At 43.0% G+C, this 21,223-nt stretch overlaps 1 protein-coding gene across 2 annotated transcripts in view; it reads right to left on the reverse strand.

Moving 5' to 3' along the window:
* Positions 1-237: 237 nt before the first annotated feature.
* Positions 238-21,223, reverse strand: part of HIPK2 (homeodomain interacting protein kinase 2) — a 186,674-nt gene continuing 165,688 nt past the window's right edge. For both annotated transcript variants that reach the window (XM_048831139.2, XM_048831132.2), the window contains exons 13-15: positions 15,791-16,038; positions 14,601-14,761; positions 238-11,470 (exon numbers count right to left, since the gene is read on the reverse strand). In XM_048831139.2, coding sequence (XP_048687096.1) covers positions 11,003-11,470; positions 14,601-14,761; positions 15,791-16,038 — 877 coding nt within the window. In that variant the 3' untranslated portion in view covers positions 238-11,002. The remainder of the gene's footprint in view (positions 11,471-14,600; positions 14,762-15,790; positions 16,039-21,223) is intronic.

A 21,223-nucleotide genomic window follows, 5' to 3' on the forward strand; every position in this document is an offset into this window, starting at 1 on the left:
TTAGATTTGGTGAAGCTTGAGCTCAGTGCACTACTACTGAAGATCATATTTATCTAATTTGTCTTGCAAATCTAAAAACTGTCACTTAAAAAAAAACATTTCCCTTTGAAGTTAGTCTTTTCCAAAGACTTCCAAGGGCTGTTAAAAAGCAACCACCCACCCAACCAACCCTCCCCCCCCCATAAAATATTCACACCTAATCCTAGCCAGTGGGAAGACAGGCAGACAGACATGGACTTTGCAGTGACTTAAAACAGTTTAATGTAATTCCAAGACAAAGTGTGATTACATTTCTACACATATACAATATGCATATGTGAGTTTACAAATTCTGATTAATAACTCGTTTCACCTCAGAGACCGAAAAAATGATCAAAAAGAAACCGTGAATAACAAGCTATAACATAGTTCACCACAACGGGACCTCCTTTCTCACCCTACGGTTAGTAATATTACAATTAAAATAACTATATTCTTCTATAATGTATTTTCTGTTAAAATCATCTCATAAATTTACAATGCTATTATTAGTTTCCAAGACTAATATAAATTCACTCCATTTTTCTACAACGAAAATGATTATTAATTAGAAGCACACAACGTCATGATGAAAAACACAAGCATTTTTTTTTAGTAGCAAGAACTTGATTGGTTAAGAATTAGTTTTCTTGTAAAACATTCTAAAGCCAAGTAAAATATCCATTCTTATAACATACCTATAAGATGAGCCTAAGGAATAGGTTACATATAGGTCTACAACACATCAGTTTGTTTGTTTTTTAAAAAAGAAGAAATACATATTTACCAAAAATAAAACGGTGGGGGAAAAAGAAAAAGACAAAAAGGGAAAAGAAAAAAAGAGGGACAATTCACATAGGAAAAAAGCAGTACACAAGAAAATACTGTTGCATACAATTTTCACAAAGATTAACACTCATATTACAGAAACCGTACAGTGGAGGAACACAACGGATCAGGGCTTTCATGGGGTTACTGGGCTGAGATGACACTGTAGAGAAAGAACCATCCAAGATTCTGGGTGGGGGCCAGAGGGCATCTTTTCCCTTGCATTTTTTACAACATTTTCATGTTTTTTTTTCCTCTCTTCTTCTTTACAATTCTGGCACAGCGTATGCTAACTTCCACTTTCCATCTAGAGTACATTGGGTTTGTGGACAGTCAAAAAATATAAAACATTTTCTCACTTTCCCCTTTTTATAAGAGGATTTCACTATTTAGAAAAACTGTTTCACCTCTTAGTTTTAGTTAGCTACCCTCATCTAGACTCTTCAACTTCCAAGATGCCCTTTTCTTTCTCTTTCTTTCTTTCTTTCTTTCTTTCTCTCTCTCTCTCTCTCTCTCTCTCTCACTCTCCTTTTAATAAAGCTATTCATTACACTTCCTCTCCTCTCAGAAATTTGGTTTGGTATAGAATATACAAGCTACATTCCAATTCTGTGCAAGTAGAATCTGATACCCCCAAAATGCCTTGTTTACTTTGTTGGTGAAACACATGGGATGAGCAGATACTTTCTACAACTGAAATGGCTGTGCCCTGGAATAGCCATGGAAGTATCATTTTAAGAATATGAAAACCAAAACCAAACAAATAAGGAATAAAGAAAAAAAAAAGACAGAAGTGTTGTATGTAACCACCAAATGTGGAAGCATTGAAGAATGTTTTATTTCCTTTTTGAGGACAGAAGTGCTATATGTAACCATTCAGATTGTAAGGGATGTGCATTGCCAGTATTAGAAACCCCTTCTTGCTTTACAAGTTCCAAGCCAAAGTATTTAAAAAACTCTGTAGCTCCTTCAACCAATCGAGCTGGTATTTCCAGGACTGGCTCGTGCCACAACGAGACAGAACAGGCTGTTGCTGAGGACAGCAAAATGGTTAGTGGCTGTTGATTCTGTGACTGTGGCCTGTTAGGGGGTGGACATTTTCCAGTTTGCCCAAGGGCTACTAACAGTCCTCGATTTAGTTCACCAAATGGCAACCCCAGTCATGGTAAGTTATCACTTTGGTAATGTGAGTTACAGTGAGGGTACCTGGCACTGAATGGAGTTACTGGAGGGGCTAGGGACCAATTCTGCTCCCACTGAAGTCAATGGGAAGTTTGGACACTGATTTTACCAGCAGCAGCACAGTGGCCTAACTGTAAAGTATCACTGTTGTTTTCTAGTAACTTCATTCAACTGCCCAGATCAACAGTGCAGCTGTGTCAGGCCTCACTGAAAGATGCAAGGAGCTTTGCTGAGATTACCTGAGCGCCACAACTGAAGCTCAGTACTTCAGACAGACTTTTTTTAAAATGCCAATTCAGGTACTTTTATTATCTAAAAGTACTACTTTGCCCAGCAAGACATTGACACTGTGTTCATTGGTTACCCAGCTGAAAGAAAACAAAGACAAAACTAGACAGATACTCATGGTGAAGTGAGACTGAAAAAAAAAGAAGAGGTTACATCAAAATGCAAAATATACGACAACCTATAACAACAAAACAACACCAAAGGGTACCACCGTTCGCTAATAAAGTTTACAGAGAGATGGTCAGTGGATTTTGTAGTTAGTTCACTGGTTCAAAATGTTTCTAGGTGGAGTCACTTGTATAAAGGGATGAACAGAATGAAGGCCAAATTACAGCATTGCCTCTCTGAGTGGCTGTCACACAAAAAAAAAACAACAACCAACAATCCCAAAACAAAATAGGGATTCACTAGTTCAGGAATCAATAGTTCAGCTAATGAGTTATGAACAAAACAATACAGCCCTTCCTTTGAATATCCTTCTCTCTCATTATACAGGTATCTTCATCCAGGTTATGGTCCTACAGAGGATAGTTGATTTGGAAGTATTGTGCTCCATGCTTCAACCCAAGGAATTTCATTAAAGTTTGTTATTAAAAAATAAATAGCTCATGTATTGGACTATACTTCAGTATGTGTGGAGCGGTTTTTTTAACTATACTTTGGAATAAGGTGGATTCTTTGATCAGAACTCACTTTCCAATACTATGTTATATCTCAAAACAGAATATACATAATAAAGACACACCTGCTCTTTTCTGTTTTAAAAGGGCAAAATTAAAAAATAGAGGCAGCTGTATTGAGTTTTTGAAGGTGTCATTTACAAACAGAAATTTCCCTTAAAAAGTACCAGTTTAAATGTAAACTATAAAACACTGTAATAACTATAAAATGTAGCCAGAAAACTCTTTAAGTAGCCACAGTCTGTTATTCAGTTCATATTGGTTTAAAATGTGACTCATTAAATAACTTCTAGAAGGCCAAAGCATTTTACAGTAGCTATAAACATATATACTTACATGTGCATTTTAACAATTGATTACAATACATAAAAGAGTAATCTATTCCTTGGTTTCTTTTGTTTTTGTTTTAAAGAATCACGGTCTTCAGAATTCATTCAAGCAACAATGACCAGGGTGGGCATTTATCATTATTCCGCCCATACAAAGTTTATAGTCTTTGAAACCCAAGTTCAAGCTGGCTACATATTTTCAAAAAGGCTAAAACCAGGATGAATGCCCACATTTGAGGTAATTATTGCCATTAGGTCACAGTTTGTGTAATATAAGTGTATCTAAATCCTTCTTTAAAAAATGGAAGGTATTCCACCACAGCGCCAGAATACCTTTGCAACCAATCAGAATCCAGAATCCTGATCAGATGGGTTTGCTTCCAATGGAGTCAATGAGTTCTAGAACAGTAGAACACATATAGACCAACCTAGAACCCAGGCAAACAAGCCTCGAATCAGTTGACAAAGATGAATTAAGAAACAAAATATAACAAAACCCTAAGAGGTGCCATGTGGCTGATGAACAGCATTTCTGATCAGAATTCCAGACCAAAGCTTTTCTAACTTACTTACTCCTTTCCAATCAATTCACTGGAAAAAAAAATCAATATCATGTCCGCATTATCATCAACTCCATGCCAGCACTGCAAAAGCTCCTTGGCTATGTTCTGAAAGTGGGATAAGCTTTTCTTTTGCACTCAGCATTGCTGTCCATCTCTTTCCGTCTCAAAGAGGAAACCTTTTGATTTTTATTTGTATTTATTTTTTTTAAGAAAGAAAGAAAAAAAAAAAGTCCCTGGCTGTCAGACCCACACACAAGTATTTACAAGATCTATGTGAATCTGCACATAATTCCCCCTACAGCTAAAGACTTAAGATCAGAGATGTCACAATATTTATCAGTGCAGTAAAAAATATCATTTTTGGAAAAAATATACCTTTAGTATTGCCTTTCTTGGATTAACTATGACAAGCAAAAGATTGAAAACAAAAACTTTACCTTCATACGCACATGAAGAGTCTGTTATAGCAGCACTGCTAAAACTGGAAGGACAAGCTAACCCGTACGTGAGAAATGTAAATTTCAATCTGATTCTATAAAGGCAGAAAGCAAAGCCTCATAGTATGCTTCGTAAGACTCCTGAAAAGTTAAGCTAATTCCCCATTCAAATTTCACACTTGATGCAAAACGTGTGTTTCCTTCTCCTATGAGAGCAACTTGTGTTTGCCGAGATCAGTCTTTGTCTGCTTATCTAGAGCTGGATCCTGCAAACATTTACATACCTGAGCAACTTTACACACGTGAGTGATTCCAATAATGTTCTGGAACCAAAGTGGAGGAAAGTTATTCACGGGCATAAGCACCTGCAGGATTGAGTTCCAAATTAGCCATCTGGTCTGAACTCTAACCCTGCAGTGACACTGCCCAATGCAATTAAGTAGCTTCAGGGCTGGGCAGGGCTGCAGCCTCTGGGTGGCAACAGACTATAATGGCAAACTTTGAAGGGCTGGCATCACAGCATCTAATGGTGACATAGTATGTACCTGGAACCCAGGGCAGGCAGCATGGGCTGGACCTATTCTTAAAGACAATACTACAGCAACGAGCCAAGACACTATAGCTTACAGTAGTGTGACAAACATTTGTGACCTTTGCTGTAAAATAGTGTGTAGAAAAGGTATTTTGCTCAACGCAACTGATAGTCTTAACTTGGTCTACATGCAGGCAAAATTCCCATTGGCTTCAAAGAGTATGACAGCATGTGGACTCAAAGACTGGATGCACAGAGCTCAGTACCATTTTCCTTTCTCTAAGAACTGAGGCCTTAAATGCAGAGGAACTAAAGTGATCCTAATGCACCGGACCAGACTCCAGAGAGGGAATTTGGAGGACTCCACACATCATGCACATTGCAAAGCAGTTATCGTCAGAGGCTGTCTCTACAGTAGTGCAGAGGAGATCTGGGGATCAGTGGGGGTACGGCCAGAGTGTCCACAACTGCAGATCCACTGACCTAAACCTCCACACGGGGGAAGGGGAACACAGCGGGTACAGATGCTACTGCAGCCCATGGCCTGAGTCACACTGGTGCTTTGCACCCTGTCAGGGAAGGAGAGGATTATTTCTCCCAGTGGCTGCAGAACTCCCCGAACAAGGAACATTTAGTCAGACCCTGCACTCACAGGTCCAGAACTTGGCCCGTAAGCAGCACTTCATACCCCTTTGCTGGGCTGATTGCCAAACCATGGCAAACCTGCACACACTTCCACAAACACTTCTTCTGCATTTGCCCAACTTTGCAGAGGTTTCATCATGACAGGAGCTACAGCATTGCACTGACACACAGAGATTGCAAACGGAGTCCTAAAGCAGGAGAGTTAAACACTACAGAAGCATGGGGAGCTTACGGAAGCTTATTCCCATTACACCGTTCACAATTTCAACATCACATTGTTGCCAGTGATAAGATACATTGTAATTATTATGAATAATAACAACAACAACAGTGAGAGAAGCATAATGGTTTTGATGTCCTCTAAAGTTTAGGATAGCAGCAATATTTTAGTGTGACTGAATTTCTCCACTCAAGAAGCTAGCTAATCAAAACATAAACGAGTGACAGAAACAGAAAGAAACGAAATGAAAAGGAAAGAAAGAAAGAATTCCATAGCGTGTCATTATTGCCTGACAGTCAGGGCCTGTGACTTAATTCTGTATCTGTAATGGGTAGGGTCTCTTTTTCTCTTTATTTAAATTTCTTTATGAAGCTTCTTTGGTTAAAGAAAGACATGGGGTTTTATCTTCCCTTCTGGTTTGGTAATGGAATTTCTTTCAAACCAAATTCGGAGGCATAATCCCTTGAGAATATAAAAAAGAAGCATGACAGAAACAGAAGTGTCCCTTTGCTGGAATGTTTCTTGACAGAACTATTATGGAGCGTGAGGGAGTAAAAATCTCCCCAGAGGGTCAAATGCAGCCCCGGTATAAGCAGGTGCAACTCCACTGAGGGGAATGCAATTGTAGTTCCTTCTTCAAACAGCTGGATTTGGCCCAGTCTACACTGAGAAAAGTTCTAGCTCGTCCAATATCCTGTTTCATTCTGCTCAAGGTAACTAGTCCCTCCACCTCTTTGTATATTCTGGTTTCATAGCAGCACTTTGAATGTCCAGCTCTAAGAGAGGCAATGTCTGTTCACCTCTCCTGTTTCCAGCATCAGACGAAAGCAAGACACTGTGATGGGGAAAGGGGTCACTGCCAACCAGGAACCACCGGTAATACTTCCAGTACTGAACCATTCACCTCCCACCTCAAGTTTCCAAGCAGTTTACTCCACACACACAAAGAACCCCAAGCTCATTCCAAAACACATCAATCCTATTTTCAACTCCAAAGGTCTCTGCAAGCTAAATAATTCAGCAATTGTTACTTGTGTAGCACCAACCGTGTGCCTGCCAAAAATTTAGCTCCTCTACTAACATTGTCTCCCCTCTGTGTGGCTAACAGTACTGCCCTTACCATACTATATTTTCAGAGAGAGAGAGAGAGAGGGAAAGGCATTTTTTGTGTCTCCCTACCCAGCAGAAAACTCAGTCCTCACTTAGCATTGCAACATAAACACAATATTACGGATACATTGTTCATTCTTATTACAACCCCTTCCAGCAACACTGCTTCTGACTGCACTGGGATCAGAACCATAGCTAGCCCAACTCTGCTCTCAGCATGAACAGGACCAACAACTGCCCCTTCCACTTTGCAATGCATTCCTTCACACCACAGAATGCACCGTCGTAAGCTCTGTCACCCTATTGCCACAGAAATCAGATTCGTGCATAGTGGAAGAACGAGAAAGACCTGGGCACAGGCAAAACATAATAAATAAATCAAACATTCTGGTAAGTGAGATTAAAACCAACCCTTCCTCTCTTCCCTGCTTTATTGGCCCCAAATATAGTGATGCACGTAAGCAAATATTTTGACTTTAAGCATGTGCTTAAAGTCCATCCTTATTCAGCAAAGCACTCAAGCATGTGATTAAAAGTGCTGCTGAATTAGGCCTTTACACAGACTCTACACCCACAGCTTTAATAAGGGTGGGAGATGTAACTGAAAACATAATTCCATACAACAAAAAAGCTTAATAAAATTTCATAAGTAATAATTAAAAGACCAGCTATATCAAGGAGGAAGAAACACGAGCCAAATATCTTGGCCATATGGACACACCTTTAGTCTTCAGAAATGGTAGAACAGGACAGGTACCTTGCTATTCCTGCTGCTTGGTTTTAACAAGCTACTAACTTCAGTGTCTGCCAGTGTTGTTTATCCAGTGACTGGACTGGGGATCACATTCTTTCCTCCATTCGGGTTCTCTCATTCAGAGCTTGGAGGGTAGATAGGGCACCTTCGGAGGAGCCAACCATTTGTTTGCCCCTCTGGGAAACTGAGCTCTAATACTTAGCCCCAGCTTGGGTTAATTAAAGGGCTTATGGGGACATGGCCTGGTCTTGGTCTCACACAAGTGCCTCAGCAAACACTAGCTGCTACAATGTGATGGTGAGTTGGACCTAATGGACCCTGGGCCCTCATGCTCTTTTAATCCAGCCCTGCTGCTAGAAAATGACGTGGGTTGCTGTTTGGTCTCTGCCTCCAAGGGAAAGTTTCTGGCATTGTGCTGAAATGCAGGGGTGCCATGTGGGATAATGTTCCATCCCTAAAGGACATGTCCTTATGGCATGTCCCTTCCCTGATCCCTCTATGCTCTCTGCAGTTTGTCTTCTCAGAACAAAACTATCTTCCTCTCTTCCTGCAGTTCTCACAGGCACAGCAACCCCTCTGATGCCACTGATGAAGAGAAACTATTCATAATAAAATTAACAAAACAACATCAATAATAATACTAAGAGAAAAATAACACAAAGATGCAGGAATGCGTGTGCAATTAAAACCCAGAGTAAAATATAATAATAAAATAATAATAATAATCAGAACAATCATACAGTAAAATAACAATATTATTCCTTTTAATGATACAAGCAGCATGACGCTTTCATTCCTGAACCAATGGGACATGAGAGGAATGCAACGGAAACGTACAGGGAGAATAGGGAATTTCCTGGCTTTGATAAATGGGAAAGTGTGGTCTTTTTAAAGGAAGAATGTAAGGTGCATGGACTGCTGAGAGATCAGATCCTGATTTACATTACATTTAGTGGGAGCGAGGGAGAGATGGTAAAATAAAACAGTGCAAGGATAGCTTATGAATCTGAAATGGCAAACATGAGGGATACTTGATGGTTTGCCAAAATAAAATAATCTTGCCCAATCTATGCATACTGAGATCCCTTCCTTCTTCAAGGCTGGACAAATGCTCATGATCATGATCATGACAAGCTGTGCTTGTCTGTCTTGCCAGTTTCTCTCTCTCGAGAGACCTTTTCCTTAACTCCATCCACGGGATCCATCCCTCTTCACTGTGCCAATTGACCTGCCATTCTCTAGCATCTTGCAGTAAACCTTGAAACACTCCTTGCTCTTGGTTTAGGTAGATCTATAGTGGCACTGAGTGGCCATGCAGACCTAATCTTTGATGGGAACACACCACCAAACCTTCTTCTTCTTAGGCTCTTCTCCCCTCCCCGCCACAAGTACATATGAAATTCTAAGTATTGATGCATTGGTGCACCCATTTTTATCGCCTTTTCCCTCTTAACCCTCTCAGCTATAAGAAAATCTCTCTTTGGAAACCTACCCGAAAACAAGACTGTTTAGAGTTCCTTTGAAGCTGAGGATCCAGAGCAAGAATTTTTTCACCAAGTTCAAACAGCATTCTACTACAGCTTTTATACAAATGGGATGAGGGAGGGGAAAGAACACGGTCAGAACTACATTACAATGGGTAGGGCCTTGATGTCTCAAAATTTTGTCTTTTCACTCAGGAAACCTGAGTTTAACTCTCTAGACTGAATTCTCTCATTCTCTTGCTTTCTTTCCCCCCCCCCCCCCATCTATGGCATTCTACTGGAAGTGTCCTTAAGCATTCCCCCTCTGATGGATCAAATCCCCACTCCCCCTTCTCTCTGACATAGTACTCAGGCAATGTAACGCTCTAGAGCTTTGTAAAGCAAGGATGGGAGGAATCTGTTCTTCTAATCCTCTAAGAATGTTAGCAAACAGCAGAATGAGAATTAAACTACTGATAGGGAAATTTTTATTCCCAAAGGGAAAAAAAAACCCAGACCCAAAAACAAAACCTTTGACCCTTTGGGCAGCTACATTTGGGTCTCATGACCAATCTGGTCACTTCTAGCCTGTACATTGTTAAACAGATATCTGGGGTATGTCCTTCTAGCCCCCACAAGCCTTCCTGACCCCTGCACATCGGCAAATGACTAAAGAGTAACAACAGGAGCAGAAAAATAACCTCGAAGAAGAAAATCAACACCACCACAAAAGAAGAGCTCAGATGAAATTCTGACTAGCCTCAGTCAGTTTCTAGGAGTACCAGTGGAAGTAAACCCTTAAACCGCATCTGTAGTTCGGTAAGGCACTACAAGGGAATGATGTAAAACTAAGACTGTGACAGTTGTAATGGCTGTGCTGAGGAACACACCACAGAGAGAAGGCAGCATCAGCACACGCACACACACACACACACACATACATACCTGGACAATCACATTTGTTACATGCCTATGTTATATTTTTTTTTGTTTTTTTTTGTTTTTTTTGTTTTTGTTTTTGTGCAATCACATTGAGGAATAGTCTATTGGTATCATTGAAGTTCAACACAATATAGTAAAAAGGGTGTACGTACTGTATAGTGCTACATTCTACCAAGGGGCCAGCGAAATTTTCTACTCCTACACGAAAAGAGCTGGGGATTAAAAAGAAAATTTCCAAATAAAATAAAATAAAGAAACTGAAATCTAACATACACTATTAGAGACATTTTTTAAGAATAACATTTCTCAGGGATTTATCCAGGGTGCTCACAGAAAGGGAAAAATAGCTCCAAATGCTTCTGATCTTGACAAATGGTGCGTATTCTTGTTTGTGTGTAAACGTTTTAAGCGTATCAGTGCTAGGTCTGAAATTTAGAGTGATGGAACAATCCTTCCCTTCCCCTCCTCTACCCCTGTCCACTCCCCTCCCTTTACCTTCCCCATGGAAAACACCTCACACACCTTTGGGTTACAGAGACCAGTGCAAAAATGGGGCATTATCCCTTTGAAATTCTGGATAAATCCCTAATCCGTAGATTTATTGGGTTAAAAATCTAATGTATTTTGTTTTAGGTGTTCTGGACAACAAATTCCTAAATGTAGCTCATTATCAGATTAAAATAATCTTTAAAAGTCTATTGGTGAAGTTCTCCAAAAACAGGACCCACTTTGGGTCCATCTGTTTCCCCCCCTCTAGTTTGGTGCAGAATGGTTTTGTATTTGTTTTATTTTTCTCACTCTTTTTTTTTTCCTTTTTCTTTTTTTTTTTTTAAATAAAAAGTGTAGAATTAGTTCTTTCCTTCTTTCCTTTCTCATTTCTCCCTTAAAGTCTCCTTCGTTCAAGTTTCAAGTGAGCCTCCCATTGCATTGTTTGTCATGTTCTTCAGTATAAAAACAGCCACCTCACTCCCTCTTTGCGGGTCTCTCTCTCTCTCTCTCTTATTCCAGTGTTTAGATGTAAGGGTACTGGTTGACCTTGGTGGGGCTCAGTGGGTATCCAGTGTAGACTGTGGAAGCGGGAGAAGCACTGATATAGGTCTGATGGGCAAACTGAGCCTGGTACTGACTTGGGTGGATGGTGGGTGATGGCAGAACCCGAGGGCCCATGCTGACAGGAACCTGGTGGACAATGCTGGCCGGGTAAGTGGTGTGTTGCACAGCATGACGAGCAGACCCTTGGGAGGCCACCAGGTGAGCAACGGTGCCTGTGGAACCCAGAGCAGCAGGGGCGGTGTACGTGTAGAGGTGGGGCTGGGTGGGAAGGTGAGCCGCTGCCGCCGCAGCCAGGTGGGGGTGGACCGTACCATGGCTGGGACTATTGTGTGGGAAGGAGTACGGAGCCTGAGCTATTGTTGGAGTGATGTAGGCTTGCTGTCGCCGGTGACTCCCTGCGCGATCAGTCGTGATGTGCTGCTGGGCCTGCACAAAGAGAGCACAATACAGGACAGTTAGAGGACAACAGGTTGTTCTTTTCCTCTAGGCCCTGGAGTGAGCTCCTTCCAGAGCCAAGGTGATTTCTGTGATGGTTCTCGAGGCACCCAGGAGTACAAGTCACCTTGTTAGCTCCCTGCCTCCAGGGGGAAGACCTGCTGATGCTTGAGTGGGAGTCTGCTCCCTGACACCTCCAGCCTGTTCACAATCCAAGCACTCACCTCTGGGTTATGCCAGCCCTTCCTTTTTTCCTTGAAGGTTAACAATAGGGGCACCCCAGACTCCGAGCCCCTTTGAAGCCTTCCCCTGTAGAGTTCAGCTCTTTCTCCACTGAACACCCACAGAAATACCAGGTCTGCTGTCCCCAAGAGAACAGAGGGCACACCAGCTTGAATGATTCAACTCGTAAGAACGGCCATATACTGGGTCAGACCAAAGGCCCATCTAGCCCAGTATTCTGTCTTCCAACGGTGGCCAATGCCAGGTTCTTCAGAGGGGATGAACAGAACAGGATATCATCAAGTTATCTATTCCCTGTCGCCCATTCCCAGCTTCTGGCAAAACAGAGGCTAGGGACACCATCCCTGCCATCCTGGCTACTAGCCATTGACGGACCTATCCTCCATGAACTTAGCTACTTCTTTTTTGAACCCTAAACTCAGGATCAGGTATAATACCACAGCACTGAGATATGTATATAGAAAACAACAATAAGGTTATCATCAAAGATTTGAGAGTGAGAGACAGTAAGGATAATGGAAACAAAAGGGCTACCAGGTTTCTAGAGACTAAACTTAACAGGCTAACCTTCTGTCTAAAGAATTTAACCTCCCCTCACATGACCCTTGCAGCATTTCAACCAATCAAGTTTAGTTGTGATCCCATTTTCAAGAATACAATCACACTGCCTAATGATTTCCTAGGTGCAGATAAAGGGCTGCCTTTCTAGCCTTCTCCTTATCTCTCCCAAAGTTCATTGTCTGTACCCAGAGGCAGGATAAAGCCCTGTGACTTATTCTCCAGTGCGTCACCCACTGATTTCATATGTAAATAGGGCTTCCTTTGTGTTGGCTTACAATGCTTAATCTACATGCAGACAGAGAGATAAGTCAATAAACATCTTTTGTCTGACAGAAAACCTGTCTGTCAACTCTGCCTTGATACAGATTTCAGAACATATTTCCAGTATACGGACATAACTCCTTATACAGTGTCTGTACATACATTTCACAATGCTATTAATGACCATCATGATCCTGGCTTTCTTTTAAGACCTCACATGACATTCTTTGACAAGCCAGAATGGACACACCAGGATCAGGAGATTCTGAGGGGTTTTGGGGTCACAATTTCTCATGTGTTTTTCCCCTCCTCCTCAAATTCTCAATGTCACGGTAAACTTCCCTTGGAAGTAGCAGGGTTGCACAGGGTCCCTCCAAAACCTATGTTCCATCGGTCCACCACAGCAGTTCTCCAGAGAATATTATAAGACCGCACTCCCCATTGCCTGGAAGGGCAGCTACCAGTAAGACTCCCACAACCTTGCATCGCAGTGATGCAGTTAGAATTTCTACTATGAGATCCATGGCTAGATTCAGACAAATCTTTTTAAAATTTGACAGTGAATTTAACACTGATGAAAGCTGCTGAACTGCAAGCCCTGGAGTCCAGCATGGGCAGAGGCAGTTGTATTGATTTATGTATTGATTTAATAACGGTGGTCTTTGCTGCTTTCATTTCCTTGGTTGGAAGCCTAACATACACCCCCAGCAACCCTGAGCCCCAACAAATCCTGAAGACTTTCCTCTCTCAGAACTCTTATGTAATCAGCTGTAACTTCTTGAACAAAGGTAACTGCTGTTCTTGCCTTAGGAGAGAAGATATGTTCTTCCCAAACACTAGGAATTTTCTAAGCTGGTTCCTTACATTGCATGATGGTGCCAAAGCGTTTCCTCAGTCAGTTACGACTATTGTGCAATCTGGCAGTCAAAGTATTAAATAACCAAGAAAACAGGAATTAGAAAACAATTGCCAAACAAGAATGACACTGTCCCCATCTTTCTTACTTCTATTTTCCAATTCTCCTTTATCATTTTCCTAAATCCTTCCTGTGTAATCTTTAGGGTCCAGAATGCTGCAGCCAAACTACACTCTCATTCTTGTAAACAGGATCCCATCATCTCCACTTTTCACCAGTTTCACTCACTTTTAATTTAGAGCTAGTCAAATTTTTTCAAATTTTCAGCTAAATTTTGAAACACGGGTTTTGCCAGAAAATGTTATCATTTTTTGAACAGCTTCTCTTTTATTCAGCTCTGTATCAAAGTCAACACTGCCCTCTGAGTTCTCAGAGCTTCCCACTCCTGAAATCTTGGCATCTTTGCTGTCCCCTCCTGACTGCCATTACCTCGCAATAGAGACAAGATGGGACTCAGATGTAGTAAACTCAAAGAATATTCTTACTGAGACTGCTGGGCAGCACCGGGCTTCTCCGGCTCTGACTCAGAGACACATCTGGTACAGCCTGCTGTCACCCAACAGGGACTGCCTAAATCTTGGCCCAGATTAAGTGACCTTGAAATGGACTTCTGACTACACTACATCTCTGGCTGGCCACGATTTGTATGCCCACTCCACTTGTCACCTCTGAATGGAAATGTCTTCCACCCCAACAGCCAGTCACACCCTCCCTTCAAACCTCACTCGAAAGGTTTTGTCTTGACATCTGACTATAATTGAGATGAATCCCCACCCCTTTCGTATACCCTCCCCCTCCATTCTCCCCTATAATCAGCACACAGACCTGCCTGTCAATGTTACTTCTCTTTTCTCTCAAGGTTAAACGTTTTGACTTCTCAGATAATTTGTATGTTCAATGTATGTGCAACCCTGTGTGGATTGTTAGCAGTGGGAATTGAACTGGGGACTTCTGGTTCTAAAAGCATGAGCCCCTCTTCTCTGTGCTGAAAGACGTAACTCTGTCCTACACACCACTAGAGGGCAAAAGAGTACTACACTGAGTGGGTGTGGGTTACATAAGGAAGATACTATGTCAAAATACACATTAGATGGCACATTTTTGTGGGCCTACTTGCTGCCTCCTTCCCAGGTTCCTTACCTGGCTGAGATTAAGAGGCTGCTGCTGCTGGAAATGTGGTCCTGGCCGCTGCTGCCTATAGGCAATGGCTCCAGACGAGCTCCCTGAAGAGTGACCGCTGGTGGAGGTCACGATGTTGGAGGACTTGGACTTGTAGGAGGATGAATGATGACTGGTGGTGACTGTGACAGCAAAGAAAACACATTTGTTCTTAAATAATGTCTTACATCATCTAACCAACCCTTCCCTCACTGAATCGTCTCTGGGTGGCCTGTGGAAAGAGGCGCATAAGAAAGGGTGCATTGAAAATGGCTCCTCCTAGCTATAGGAAGGTACTTACCTAACAGTACCTCTGGGAGCTCACAAACATGGGCCTGCCAGTTGCCCCCAAGGCAACAATACAAACTCCACTATGTGAATCTCTAACTGGGTCTGGAGGCTGGTTTACAGAACCCACAGGAGTGCCAGAAAGTGTTCTGCTTGGGGACTGGCAGGAGGCGAGTGGGCAGATGCTAAGGAGAGAAAGGAAAAGATAGAGGTCTGGAATGCAGAGCAAGGAAAACCCTTAACCTGGCCAGCCTCACTGTGAATAGGGAGGGAGAACAAGGGAGAGCCCACGCTCTGCACCTTGGTGCACAGTCTCGCAACTGCAATGTATGAAACAAAAGGACAATCACACAGCTCCGAACACGGCGCCAGGAGGCAGGAACCACAGAAGAAAGCCCTTTTTGATCCGGCGTGTTTTCCAGAACAGCGGAGGCTCTGAAGGTGGGTGAGCGAACCTGACACACCCAGTCCAGGGGAGCCTGTTCCCCCAGAAACGTTAGCAGGTTTGGATGAAAAAAAAAGCTTTCAATCTAAGGAACTCTTGCCCATTTTTGAATAAATATATAACCGTACATGGCAGGCCTGGCTCAAGCTGGTGTAAGGGCCCCGATATCAATGTCTGCACTAGGGGCCAAATTCTGCTCTCCGACAATCGCTGATGTAACCGAGAAAAAACGTAGCCCTTATGACTCCCAGCTATGCTGAAGTGCCTCCGTGCAACATGTTAATAATGCTCCACGCCTCCCAAGAACAGCTGTGCCAGGCGTGTTGGGGGAGAGAAGGTGCATAGCATCTATTTTTTAAAGAACCCGAAGAGTGAGATTCTTCCAAGACTGTTGTTTATTTCTTGTTATCATTTTCTTGAGGGAAGAAGTGCAATTTACCTGGTACCAGGCTATCGCATTCCACCAACACCTCACTGGCTTGGGTTTTCAGTGGTGGCACGATTATAGTTCGGGGGTTCCCACTGTAGTGGGTCTCTGGTACCCCTTTTGTATCATAGGTGTTCCCATTATTGTGTGCCCCACGGTGTTGCACTGAATAGGGGCTGTTGTTGCTGGAGGAATCGGAGTAGGGTGAATCGTGCACTGTGACACAGCTGATGACGTTTTTTCTTTGCTTGGATAGGGTGCTGAAAATCAAACAACATGGAAGATAGTGAATAGGCAAGAATTGTCTGAATACCAACATTCCATTCCATCCTCAGCCTGCTCCTTTAACAACCGGGGTGCTCACAGGCTTAAAGTGAAGCATGTGCTTCAGTGCTTTGCCAGATCAGGGCCACCTAAGCCAAATCCTGTGCTCCTGAACTCACTTCTTACTATTCAGGCAAACCTCCATTGAAGTCACGTGAGTTTTGTCTGAGCAAGGACTGAGTAAAATCCTGAGTCTGGATCTTATAATTGAGCTTACATGCACACCTTAGAATAGAGCTCACACAGACTGCTAGACTTATTTCCAAGCTATTTACTACCTCTCGGCAGGAGAAGCTCAGTAGATCACACTACACTAAGTTGCATTTCTTACCACTCACACAGAAATGTAGTGTCTCCCTCCCTCCCCCAGCAAAGATTTAATAATAGATGTTACAGTGAGGTTTCATATGATTAAAATTCCATTTTTACAAAATATACAACATTATATTTACTAATGCACTATACAGCATATATATTCATACATACTTGAAATGAAAGGACAGCTGAAGAAAATGAACAATATATATTTTGCTATGCAGAATCCTTGGGTTTTATTCTCTTACTTGTTAATTTGCAACATTCAGTAATTCGCAACAGGTCTCCTGACATTAATGCGAATTACTGAGGTCCTGCTGCACCTAATCTATCTACAGCATCAAAGAAGTGATTAAAAAGGAACATCAACATCAACATTTCCAGGATTATTGCTAGAAGTTCATTAGGCTAGACTGCACCCGCGCTGTTGGGATTCGCTCCACTACTGTGTCTAATTATTCCTGATGGTTTATCCTTCCCATTATGAGCTTGTTTAGAGAAAAAAGAGAGCGAGGTGGGGGATGGGAGAGAGGGAGAAGATTTGCTTAAATGGCTCATATCCTTGACAGCGCACAGACCTTGACTACAGAAAATAGCTGCTATGTTTCACTGATTGCATTATGTTGTTATGGCAACTGAAGTTTTTAAAATGATGAAAAGAAATGGATAGCGCATAAAGAGCTAAGTAATTAGACTCAGTAGTGGAAACAGTCCCAACAGGAACAAAAACACCATATAGAAATAACAGTACATCTCTTAACCTCTTGAGCACAACTCTTTTTTCCCCTTTATTCCCTTCCCCATTGAGGCTCAGTTCAATCCCTTCTCTGACACGTTGTTAACTCAAGAGAGGATCTGATTATTCTGGATTCAGCCACCGGTGGGCATTTTGCCCTCTTGTCTCAGCATTACTAGCTATCCCAGTTACTGTAGGCAAATGCTGCAGACCTCCAGACCAGCTTGCATTGCAGGCAATTTTTATTTATTTGTGCATGTATTTATTTATTTATTTAACAGTGCAAGAAAAAGTGAGCTACGCCTCTTCAGCAGCATTATTGATTTCACCACATTTCACTGATAAAGAGCCTTTCCAGCAGCCTTCCTGGGTGGCAACTGCCCAGCTTTCCCTTTGCTTCTTGGGTTTGAAAAGCTTTTATTTCATTTTTTGTCCTTCAAGTGAAATGTCCACTAATGTGCTGCTTTAAAAACCAAATTTTCCAGTGCCTGATTCTGCAATGCTTTCTCAGGCGAGTAATCCTTACTCAGGGAGCTCCACACAGATTTCAAAGGCTTTATGATGATTAAAGGAGCACCTAGGAAGCCCAGACCTAGATTAGAGCCTCATTGTTCTAGGCACTGTAGAAAACACATAGTGACAGTCCCCGTTCTGCACTTACAATTTAAATAGACAAGACAGATAAAGGGCGGGAGGAATGGTGACTCCATTGTACAGATGGGGAACTGAGGCTCAGTGAGATTAAGTAATCACAAAGGAAGCCTGGGGTAGAGCACAGAATTGAATCCACTCCTCCCACGAGTAAAGGACTTCTTTTAAAGGGCTTGCAGTAACAGACTGTCAATTTAATCCCCTCTTCCATCAAGAGACGGACAGGGTGCTGTGTTTGAAATGGAGAGAATAATGGCGTGACTTAGAATGACAACTGACTTATTTGAAGGAAGATGTAACAGTTTTGATACGGTGCTGCGAGAAAGAACATTAAGCTGATAAAAATGACTCTGTCATCAATATTCCATCTGCCTAATAGAAATGCTGTAATTTCACATTTACGAGTATCTGTAATATTTGCCCTTTGCAACTGCCCTCTGCTGCCTGTGAAAGAGAGACGTTTGTTCTCTAACACTGAGTGTTATTACATTTTATAAAGAAAAATCAAGTCACTGAACTGTGCTCTGACAACTGATAAGGTTCTGACTGCATTTCTTTTATAGCTCCTTCCTTACATATGGGACTTAGTGGCTGAGCTGTAAACATTTGCTCCTGGCTGATACTTGGTATGCAAGGGGCTCAGCTGTGGGAGTGGAAGTGCACTTTTTCCTAGACATGAAATCTCTGTGTTTTATTATTCTAGAATTTTCATATTTTATGCCATTTTGATTGAGAGATCTTGAAGGCAGAGTCATCTTGTTGTTAGATGTTGGTACGTTGCCTAGCGGAACAAGGCTGGGGCCACCAGCCTCTTCCTATTACAAATAACAACAACAACGACAGCGTTTAGTTATTTTCTTTTGCTACAGGATGTAAGCTGGCATCATCAAGGAAAGAACTGTGTTTCCATCAGCAAAGTTTTCCTCCTCGAGGTGCATTGATTACAATAAGAAAATCAAGTGCACTAGAAATCAAACATATAAAATGAACAAAACCCCAGCCCTCTAAAGAGAGGGAGGAGTATTATGATCTTCATTTTACAGACGGGGAACTGAGCGAGACTAAAGCTCCAATCCTGCGAACGCTTATGCATCTGCTTAACTTTACCACTATAAGTAGTGCCAATGAAGTCAATGGGATGACTCCAGGTAGTAATGTTAAGCACATACGTAAATGTTTGCAGAATCATGGCCTAACCATTCAGCAAGGTGCCTAACTTTAAGAAAATGAGTAGTCCCACTGAAAATCCAAGTTGATTTGCTTGATAAAAGTTAATAACTATAATCACTGTTAGAGCCCATACATCTCTCCCTAGAGAACACAGAAAAGCCAAATGGGACTACTCATATATTTACAACTAGGTACCTGCTTAAGTACCGTTCTGAAGTGGGGTCAAAGAGATTCAGGATGGGATTTTCAAAAGCATCTAAATGAGTTAGCCGCCCAACTTACACTGAAAATAAATTGATTTCAGTGGGACTACTCTCAGATTTAAAGTCAGGCACCTATTTCAACAGGCCTTTTGAAAATCCCACCCTGAAACTGAGGCCACACAGGAGCTCTCCCTTCTCAAAGCCTTCCAACTAGCAAGTGGTTATTCTCCCTTCTGATTTCTCATGAGAGTCGGATATGGGCATTTAGTCCATGATCTGCTGTGTTACAGGACTAGACCTGGCAGACCTACATGAATCTGGGAAGGGGTGTTAATTCTTGGCTCACTGAAAATCAGAGGGCCTCTGCACCCTGTCACACGCCAGTAAGGTAGCCTACTTGGCAGGCTTTCTGTATTTCTATAGCACAACTGCAGCTTTCTGTGGAAGTTCCAGGTTATTCAGAAACACAGTTAAAAACATCGATGTGCCCTGCACCCTTCTTATTACACCTGTGTATATTCATGGCTGCTGCCTGGACAGCAGCTCTCCCTGCTGCAGTCACAGTAGCCCAGGCATGCAGTCTTGAGAGGGGTGGCAGTCCACCCTCACAGATTAACAAAATATCCATTCTGCAGCCAGGACTCCATTCTGCACGGTCATGCTGCTCTTACTGTAGCACCTGCAAAAATTGCCTTTTAAGATGACTATTCTTTATTAATTATAAATCCCTATATGTACGCCTAGTGTTTTTACCAGGTGCATAGAAAGACAAGTGCTCTGCCCTACAGAGCTTGAGATCAAACTCAGACCACAGAACAGTTCACGTCCAAGAGGTATGGAGACCCTGAGCATGTCTGTGCTCTCAAACATGCATGGACAGCTTCCAGTGACTTCCATCAAAATGGCCTGGGTGCAGCTGAGAGAAAGAACCAGGCCCCTTTTCCAAGAGGAGATCAGCATAGCAAGGCTTGTGGGGTTTCAGAAGGGATTTGAAGGAGGAAAGGGAAGATGCTTGGTGCACTGGGAGAAGGTATGAAGCCAGATGGGGCGTGGGGGGCAGCCTGGCCAAATGGTGCTGTGATCTGCCCCAGGGGCAGTGATGTGCAAACATTCCCAGTAACAGAATCTGTCTGCGCTGCCCCCGCCCCCCCAGTACTGCACTGCCAAGGCTCCCTCAGCAGTGGAACCTGGGCTGAAGGCGGAGCTGGGGGCAGCACTGGGGATGAGGGAGGAAGGAGCTGGGGCTAGAGGTGAAGCTGGGATGTGCTGGGGGTGGAGAGGGAATGAGGATGGAGCAGGGGGCGGAGTGGAGCTGTTGCTGGGGGTAGAGCGGGGTTTGGGGGCAAAGCAAGGTTGGGGTGGAGTGGGCCTGGAGGCAGTGCAGGACTGGGGGCTGAATGGGTTTGGGGGTGGAGCTGATCTGGGGCAGGGCGGCACAGGGCTGGAAGTGTGGCGCTCCCTACCCGCCCCCCCATGGGGGCTGGCATGGGTCTGTAGACAGAGCAGGACTGGGGGCTGACTGGGGTTGGGGGAAGAGTGAGGCCAGGGTTGGAGCACTCCCTCCCTATCTCCCATGGAGGCTCTCCCTGGCCCTGCCATGCTATTCCCTGAATGTTCCTCCACTCCCCCGCAAGGGGGGCGTGCCCCCCAGTTTGGGGACCACAGTACTAAGGGCTGGCACTGCAGCCTGTGTAAATCAACATTGCTCCATAGAAGCAGAGTTCTACCCACTGAAGATCGGGCCCTAAGTCTTTTAGGACTGACAGTTTTTCATGACCAAGATCTTCTTTTCCTAACTGAGAATATCAAGTCCCAGAAGATGCAAATGTAACACGTTGGTCAGTATGTGTCAGGGCCTGTTACAGCTCTCAGATTGAGAGTCTGGCTCCTTAGCTCAAACTGTAGCAACTCATGCTTCCAGCTGCGGAGGCTCCCTGGTTCAGGCCCTAGGGCTGACAAAAATGGCAGTCATTGCACAAAGAGACCTTTTGGTTCATGGGCATTTACACCATACCACCTTACCTCTCCAGAAACCACATCATGGTA

This window comes from Caretta caretta, chromosome 1, assembly GCF_965140235.1.
Source record: "Caretta caretta isolate rCarCar2 chromosome 1, rCarCar1.hap1, whole genome shotgun sequence".
Classification (NCBI taxonomy): domain Eukaryota; kingdom Metazoa; phylum Chordata; order Testudines; family Cheloniidae; genus Caretta; species Caretta caretta.